We start from the raw sequence: 9,761 nt of genomic DNA, 5'->3' as shown, positions 1-9,761 counted from the left end.
GTAAATGTGAAGACTAATCAATGGTGGCCAGTTAGAAGTACGCGGGATTCTACTCAATGGCGACCAGTTAGAAGTAAGCGGAATTATTCACCCCGATAGAAACAATAGGGGCATTATTTTGTACCTCGTATTTTTCAGCTGATATTCGCCCATTGAAGAGGAGATTGAAGTGGCATTCCGCCGCGCCGCCACTGGTGACTTGATGTGGGGGGGATGTTCACGGGGTGGAATAGCCCGAATCAATATACTGGTGTTAGTGGGAGTGCTATTCCAGTTCATGTCGGGACCATGCAGCCTCCTCCGAGAAAAGTGAGTTGGTTCTTACTCATTTTACGGCAAATGTGAATTAGAAAATGTGTCCTTGTGTTTTTTACAGTTGCAAATCATTAATATCCATGTGTTCATCAGGATATCAGAAAAATTGAAGTACCCTCGCTAAGAAATGCAGCGGATCATTCCACAAATTTAGTGTTTTCACATGGCGACCTTAGTCCATGAAATTGATTTGTTATTTTTTGGATTTTTGATAGATATTATGAAGTTTGTAATTTATATTTAAATTATAATAGTTAAGACAAATATTTTGTTTGAAAGATTGGTATACTGAACGTTGATTAGACAACAGAAGGGTTTTAACAGAGTTTCGACCACCCACGCAAAAACTCCACCTATTTTACTTTTGATAGAAACAATATAGCCTTATGAAGTATTAACGAAAGTGCTTAAATACTTGATATTAAAACAATTTGTTTTATTTTACTGTTTCATGTACCAGTTTTAAATGCAGTTGTATAGAAAACCTCTCGGTGAATCCATCTTAACGATTTATGTCGAACTTAAATTCCAATTCTGGTTCAAGATTAATCGAATCGACAGTCAGTTGGTTTCAGTACAGACACAGAACCAGAACAGAACGTCTGTTAATAGACGAAGGTTCGGTCGATAATACGACGTTTACTTCACAAACAGCTGATGTTAGTGACAGGTAAACCAAGCTAACCAAGCGGCTCCCGTTGTAGATAAGGCGTGTTCTTGCACCGCCTTCTGTTTCTCGCCCCAGTCAAAATTAGCCGTTCTACTTGTTAAACTGGTTTTATGTGGCCCAACGCTAATTAAGTTCCTTTAATCTTAAGGCGAAACGAACTCATTTCCTTTGACCTCCTTGGATAGGACCATGTAATACAAACTTCGTTAGGGTTGTTTAGTTCGGTGTATAACTAATTTGGAGAACCAATGCCCTAGTGCACACCATGAACAAGGTATTCATCTTCAAAATGTATTTTAATTCATGTTCATAATTTTTTATTTGTTTCATAGGGGATTAATGGGTACTGGGGTTGCCCATTTAAACTTTTTATCTCGTACATAACCTGACAAAAGTGACCTCCAATAGAATATTTGTCATGTAAAATTTCCGCCAAGTCAGAAACATTTTTTTATTGGAATATCAAATTTAAAGTTTCCAATTATACCTTCAAATTTCGTACATAACAACTTCATTCAAAAATACATTATATGTGTTTTGGCTGTTTTCCGAAGTCGTGAAATTATTGTTACAGTGTCCCTATGTAGGCATTTCGTCTTTAATATTTCAGGATATCGGATATTTTCTGCAGGAACCAAGAACCATCAAATTTTGAGCTAAGCCTGGAAAACACAAGTAATTGCTTCAAACGAATGGTCTTGTTTACATAATTAAGTCACGTAGTGACGAATCTAAAAACGTCTTCACGGGATTACGTTACGGTAAAATATAAATCCTATCGGTCTATTGGAAACTAGAAGAAAGAAACCACTTCGAAAGAAAAAAAATATTACTTAAGTCACATAACGGTAAATCTTATAACATCTATGCGAGGGTACGTTACTGTTAAATTTCAACCCTATCGTTCATCAGGTAACTAGATAACGACTTACAACGAATAGCCTTGTTAATGAAGACAAATAAGTCGTAAAACATGGTATTGCATGTTGGTTTTCAGCATAAAACAAAAATGCAATAAATATACAATATGTCAGGTTTATATAAAAATCGTAATTAACATTGAATTGGTTTTAGTCCCCTATTTATTTAAAATCTTCTTTTGAAATCAGGCATTAATGTTATTTCCATTGATTTGATTGGAGAGCAGTTTAAATCTTCATACGTTTTAAGAGGTAGGTAGGTCATGCGACTTGGGTAGATCCTATGGCGGAAGTCTTTCTCGTGCATTGAACTGTGTGGAGGCCAATTCTCTGTCCCTGCAGGGACAATTTTCTATTCAGAATTTACAAAATATGCCCCTGATGAACAAGGGCCTAATCCCAGTCTTGAATGATTATCTTCATACAACTAAAACATACCAGCTTCAGTTTATGATGACTTTGGTATCAAATTCCATACAGTCCATTTTTATTTTGACTAAACAACCGAGGGTTTCCTCTTTTTAATTAAGACGGACCAGTATCTATTCATGCTTTGACAATATAACCCTTTCCAACTGAGCAACCCATAGACATTGAATTCCTTCCTATGTTAGGAACATACGAAACTCTCTCCGAAATTCTGGTTAATTTGTTTATGTCCAATTGTGATTGACATTATGTTCCCTTCACCAAAAGTATTGATAACTTCGCCATTGCTCACAGTAATAAGAACTGGTTCAGCAAATGAGTCATATGTGTAAAAGAAAACGTTTGCTATAGTTCATGTGATGTGAAGCTATTTGTTTGGAAGCTGCAAAACTTATCTTTATGTCCGTTTATAATGGAACACACAAACCAACGATTTGATTTATTATTATTAACATGTTTTTATGGTGCAACAAAGTATGGACCTCTACAAATGTAACATTTTAACAGTTTCTTACGGTAACCCTCCTTTGTTTTAACATCTTTAAATGGCCTTTCAGAGTGTTTATTTGCATTACAAACTTGTAAGCCTACAGTTGGAGGATTCTCAGGTAAACGTGATTCAAACAGTCGAATATGTCAATTACCTGGTCCATAGAGCGATGTTTTTTTAAGAATACATCCCAAACATTCTTAAACTCAAAAGACTCATTATCAAGTTGTAGTTTTGAAATGTACTTAATAATGTCTTCACTCGCATCCATGCTAAATCTAAAGAACTGTTCCATAGTCCTATCAAGTCTTTGACTAAGCGATTGATCATAAACACTTAAAAGCTTCTGCCAAATATCCCTAGCATACCCATTTGTAGCATTCAACTCTACATGTGCATCATCAAGGGAATTCACAATAAGCACTTGATTTAAGGAATAATCATCTTTATAAACTTCAACAGCTAATTCATGAAACTTTTTATTTTCCATTGTATCCTTTGGTTCATCAGGGTTATCTCTTATCCCCAAAACAAGATGAAATACATCATGGTGTTTCAGCATCAGTTCCATTTGATGCTTCCATCCTCACCATGATGAAGTGTCTGTTGTTTTTTTACTGTAGTTTAAAAATCCATCTTTCAATAATCTGTTTGAGCCCATAACAAATTGAACTTTAAGGTCGATAAAGATGAATAGTATATTATATATATATATATATATATATATATATATATATATATAACAAAGTCGGGTTTGTTACACCATTTATAACTCAAGAATGACTGACTATACCGATTATGATTTATTGGATTCGTCTCTGCCCCGAATATCAGAACAACTATTAACATATCGTATAAGTTCAAGGAAACAAATTAGGCAAATAAAAAAGAAAAAGATTGTTAAATAGTATAGATTGAATAAAAAGGTTTAAAATGCCGTTTTAAAATGTAATATAAAATGTAGGCCTACATCAAGTCAAGTCCAAAACCGAAGCTAAAAATAATAACTTTATATTTTAATAGCTGACACCAGGTTTATCCCTTTATCATTCATCTGTGCTAAACAAACCCTTTATGATGATGTGCACCTTGAGCTATGCTTAAGTTAAATATTTTTGATGATTCCCTTGTAGATTTTCCTCCATTTTATGTGTAAAGCCACTAACTACCTTATAAAATTTTTCTTAAGTTCAGTATTCATTTACTAAGTTATTAAGTTTAACTTTCACAACTTGAGCGAAGACAATAATGTTACGAGTAAATCATCTAGAACAGGACTTACATTGTGAATGATTCAAACTTTAAACCAGCGTATTTTTTAAAGGAGTTAACATTTTGAGACCGGATTTACGGCATTGTACTCTACTAATAAAGGCCTTTAATTTGATGTACTACTTGACCTATGCTCTCTTTAATATTTCCTTCTGACTCCGTACGGGCCACCCCCCCCCCCCGGACATGACAAAAAATGGTAGTTACTTCAAAAAGTAGATTTATAGGTGAAGTAATGATGTACTGAGTTATTGTTTTATCTGTATTCATTCATGAATTATCAAGCCCGTGCGGGACTTTGTTATAGTGGCAATATTAAATATACATAGATATAGTTCTCTGATCAATTATTTGTCTTGTACCGGGCACTAGCTTCATAAAGTAATATGGAGTTTCTTCTATATTATTTTGTGTTTGATATATCTCTTGTTGGAATGCATTTTATTTATTTAATTCATCTTTCCAATGTTATACATATCAAGAATCTTTATTTCCAAAGTACATTACGATCATTTGTTCACACAAAAATTACATCAAAAAAGTACAATGAATAGGCACCTCAGAGCTATTAGCTGAGTTGAGGTTGCCATCACTAATTATTAATTTAAGGCAGATGGGCCTGGCAGCTCCTCTTTCAGAGTAAAATATACATAATCATAGTAATGAATAAACCATACCAATATTTAAAACAAAGCACACAATTAAGTTGTATTTCATAATGAAATACAATACATTACATTACCACAACAAATAAAAAAATAATTAAATTACTACATAAATTCACATACATATACATACACACACACGTACGTACATACATATACACATACATACACATACAGATAAATATACGTATATACACATACATAAAATACACACATATAAACATAAACTTACAAACACATACATTACTCAAACATATACACACATACAAACACACGACAAAGATACTTAGACACAATAGATAAAGATTTAACTATTACCCACTCATACAATAAAAAATTCTTTAACAAAATATCTAATTTATGAGTCGCTCTACATCAATTGTAAAAAACCAGCATTTCAAACTTCGTATGAACGTACCCAATGTTTCGGCGAGGACACAGCGAAAGGTAATTTGTTATAGAGCTTCGGAGCTATGAATGTATAAAAACGTTTGTAAACTTCTAATTTAGGAAAAGGAATAGTTACTCGGTTTAAAATTTGTAACCTATTCGAGTGAACATTTACATTTCCCAGTGTGTGGCCACCTCTTGAGAAAAATATCCTGAGTACCCTATAAATGTACAAATATCTAAGCGGAAGTATTCCAAGCTGAATATAAAGAGGAAAAGAAGAATCACGCCGATTAGCTCTGACAATAACCCTAATGATCTTGTTCTGATTTATAATAATAGGTCGAATAATAGAATAATAGGCCCCTCCCCAACAAGTAATATCATATTGCAATTTATATATAAACCGGTTTTTAGCAATGAAAGAATGCAAATGTTATACCTTTATGCACTCCTCCTTTTAAAATATTTTAGAAGACAGGTGCCCTTAATTGTTACTGCCGCATATTGAGCCGGCAATGTTGATAACCCAAGATTCCTTGTCTAATTTGGTTCAGATTAAGCGATGCCATTGTCAAATCTTAATTGCTTTGCTACAGTAACATGGTATTGGAAGATCGAGCTTAGATGAGAATATTGTGAGGTGGTAGATAACAGGATAACACGTAGCCAAATTAAAATACCGTCAAACAGTACATACGAGTTCAAAAGCTGTTATTTCTATAGTTAGAATTTGTAAAACTCGATATTTGGCATAACATACAGTATTTTGTAATGGCAGTGGTCTCAGTTATAAAATAAGGCGATAGATCAACTCCCAACTGAAGAACAGCATGAGAGGCTTTGTACTCTTGTCGAAGACTTCTGTACGGAGCTCACGAGTGGAGTAGCGAGAGGAGTGCGCCCGCCGCCTGTCAGGGCTCCCTGTCAATAACTTTTCACGCATTTCTAAAAACAGTGGGCATGCTAGACTATGAATAATTTACTGAAGTTTTTAAATCAAATAACATTATATTCATAATTCGTAATTACAAAAAATTGTTATAGTTTAACTATATCTTCTTTTTTTATTATAAAATGTTGTGTTTGCGAAATATTATTAATCATATTGTTTTTATCGTTGTTCTTGTTTTATTGTTGTCTATTAGACTATTGTCATTGATTAGTAATTCTAATGTTGGCAATTATTTTAGTATGATTGTAGCGTTGTTTAGTATTATTAATTGTACTACTACTTTTGTAGTTCTCAATTATTTCATGCGTTTAAAGTAAATGCATTAGCAATTACTGATAACACAAATAGAAAATATTCGGCCGCCTTGTAATTGTTACTATAAATTAGAACATTTAGAATAAGTATGTATTTAAATAGGCACTATACACATGTTAAACGTACTACAATAATTATCAATAAATTTCGTCAACTCCTTAATAACGAATAGTTATTAAATAATGTACAGGATCAACTGTACTGTTAACGACTAAATGATACTCTTAAGTTTAATAAGGCAAACGAACATTGCGGGCGAGTTTACGCTTGGGTAGAGGGGTGCGGTAAGTATAACGATATATTTTTTGGAGTGGGTAGTTCAAGGAATTCCCTCGAACCTACTCCGCTCCTCCATACCCCCGCTACACCAAACGTGAGTTCCTACAGTAACGTATCCTCGGAATCTACCACTGCGCAAATCCTTCCCACCTTTTCCCGTTAGTGTTAACCAGTATCACAGAAAAATTATCTTAGACAATAGTTTCTAGCATGTATTAAACGCTTAAAAATAATTTGTCATATAAAACTATTCTTTTATGAAATAAACCGTATTTATATTTACTTTAGGAGCACAGTGGTTTCAGATTTGTAAATACTATTTCACAGATAAAACACAAAATAGAAATCACTTTAGCATTATTCCTCGCGGTTTTTTTTAGATAATTTAGTAAATTCAAAACAATGTCATAGGTAAAAATTTAAATTTCCTTTCGACATCTCATAACATATTTTGAGGCTTTACAGTATTAGTCTGTAAAAGACCTAAGAAACCCTCATGTAGAGTCAGTTGTCCGTTCTGTTACAAAACTTTAGATGTTCCAGATTAAGCCGATAAAGACACAAACAAAGAGATATGAGACCGCTCTTAATAATATGAAATTTCTGGAATCGCTATATGCATTACCTATCCTATGTCAGGTATGAGAAAGTAAAAATAAAATGGAAACACCTATTATCGTTGTAGTTAAAAAAACAAATGTGAACACATAGATTTCAGTTAAGACTAGTGGAGATACTTTCTAATAACGTCTAGCAGAAAGTATTGAATTAACTTTTAAGTAATCTGAGGGAGCTAGTGCAAAGCACGCTCTCCACGATACGGCATATTAGGTAAAATCCCTAACTTGGTCGTGTACCCTTGATGAAAGTGCAGTTCCTGTTCCGTGCACACCAGATTTATTCCGCTATATTGTCATGAGCGTTATCATTTTTGGATACAAAATGAGATATTTCACAGTGTTCAATCAAATCAATAATAAAAATAATTTCACATCCAACCTAATTAAAACAAGAAAATCCACAACGTTTGATTTGGTTCTATATCCGATACGAAAGTTAAAACCCTTTTGAATTGTTTGAATATTGATATTTTAATAGGCATATAAACTTTTATTTTCCAACATGATCAGATCCTCTTGGCCTCAAGTTAAAAAGTTAATATAGCCCTTACTAATATGATGTTTGGCCCTACAGTGATGCAATAGTCCACTATCTTTGATTTTGAATCCGCTTACAAATGAACATGAGATCTCCTGTGTTTTTGATGTGTACTCACATATTGTAGAAATCACAAAAAATTGTTTGAATTGCAGTTGTTTGAAAATAACTAAGAATTGCAGTTGAGCATAACCATATCATGACATGAGCCCCCAAAATCGGCAAAAATATATCAAGCAAATCTGATGAATTTTAACAGACATTTTGCACTGAGTTGAAACACGTTGTATGCTTTTTAAGACTTTTGGATTGCTTTTATTTTCAATAAATCAAACCTTATTTAAATCATAAATGGGCAATTCTGGAATAAATGTAATTAAATGAGCGATCTATGTTGAAGTAGTAAATTAATATGCTAGTAAAACGAACAAAGTTTGTTTGCGCAAATTCACTTAATCCTTGATTTTTTTTGTTTCAGTAATAAAATTACTAAAGTACGAGTATATAAAAACATATTAATGTCTGATTATATTTATCCAGACAATTTTAATGTTATTATCCAAGCAACTTTCAATTCTTTTAATTTTTTATACTGTCATTAAACATATTTTTTTAACTATGGTTGAGTATTTTTTTTATCACAGACGTCTGATATTCGTTTCCCAAAGTTAATAAAAAACCAAAAAAGTAGGTTGTTCACGTGCAATTGTATGCATGTAAAGTATCAATTTCGAGTATCTTGCAATGAGGCCCACGTAAGAGTAGAGTTGCGATTTTTTTTTATTGCCTACATATGTGAAAACTGGCTGAAGGCAATAACATCTATTCGTAGAACATTTAACATTTTCATCAGTGATATAATTATAAAACGATGCCAATCATCTAAGTTACAAAACTACAAGAAATGTCATTTATGTATGTGAAGTCTAAGAGTGATGGACTGTATACAAAATATAAAAATAATATTTTGGCGTGATTAGCACTAACCTTCATTGAGACTAGAAGTGGCCGGAGGGTGCACCCTTTCCTAGTAGCGAGGATTTCCCTGGAGTTGATAACTAAAAAAAACAGGTTGTAATTAATTGTTTAAAAAGTTCAATATAAAAATGCAAATAGGAAACCTAAAATATTACTGCGACTTTGATAAGTATGTGAGCAGTAAGCAAACGTGCTATGTACATGGTTGGCGGAACAGACTTGTTGATTTGACTTGATAAGACATTAAAGGCGCTTTAAATAGAATGATAGAAAGGTAAATATAACTGATGGGTTTGTATGAAACTATTGTTGTTTAATTATGACGATAGATGGCGTGATCAGCAATAATTGGAAGGCAATAGTTAGGCCGAGGCTGTGAAGATTGATTTGAAATGTATGATATGTGTGGGTAGATTTGTAAAGAAAATTAAAAATAAGAAATATATACAAATAATGCCGGTAAAAGGCACAATATCTCTATTTTCAGCTGTTTTATTGAGATTCGTCACTTGTTTACTTGATATTTCAAATGCGTATAAAAGCTCATGGAGTGGTAATTTTTTTAACTTTTCCTGTCTTCGGCGAAGGTGTTGTAAAGGGATGTAACAGTGGCACTTACAAAAAAATACCACGTCCGAAAACTGATTGCAGCATCTTAATACCGAGTACACTCCATGTCCATGATTACAGTGTATGCATAATCTAGAATTTTTAGCAAGTTCAACAACATGTGCAACTTGTTAGTGGAGTTTTATTTTAAGAATACCTATATTTAGGTTTTATGATTAAAAGTTTAAAAAATTGAGTGATAACAGAATCTTAAACATTTATGTGTACTGATGTAACAGAAGATTACAGACCTAACTTATTATGAAAATATCTCAGGTTACTTTTTGGATATTGTAAACGCTTTCACCATAAATTT

At 33.0% G+C, this 9,761-nt stretch overlaps 1 protein-coding gene across 2 annotated transcripts in view; it reads left to right on the top strand.

Annotated features, from left to right (window-relative positions):
• Window positions 1-260: 260 nt before the first annotated feature.
• LOC124363431 (protein nervous wreck) overlaps window positions 261-9,761 on the top strand; it is a 64,211-nt gene continuing 54,710 nt past the window's right edge. For both annotated transcript variants that reach the window (XM_046818682.1, XM_046818688.1), the window contains exon 1: window positions 261-309. In XM_046818682.1, the coding sequence (XP_046674638.1) occupies window positions 289-309 (21 nt within the window). In that variant the 5' untranslated portion in view covers window positions 261-288. The remainder of the gene's footprint in view (window positions 310-9,761) is intronic.

The sequence above is a fragment of the Homalodisca vitripennis genome, chromosome 1, assembly GCF_021130785.1.
Source record: "Homalodisca vitripennis isolate AUS2020 chromosome 1, UT_GWSS_2.1, whole genome shotgun sequence".
Taxonomy (NCBI): domain Eukaryota; kingdom Metazoa; phylum Arthropoda; class Insecta; order Hemiptera; family Cicadellidae; genus Homalodisca; species Homalodisca vitripennis.
The sequence above is the reverse complement of the archived record's forward strand: the minus strand, read 5'-3'. Positions and strand labels throughout refer to the sequence as shown.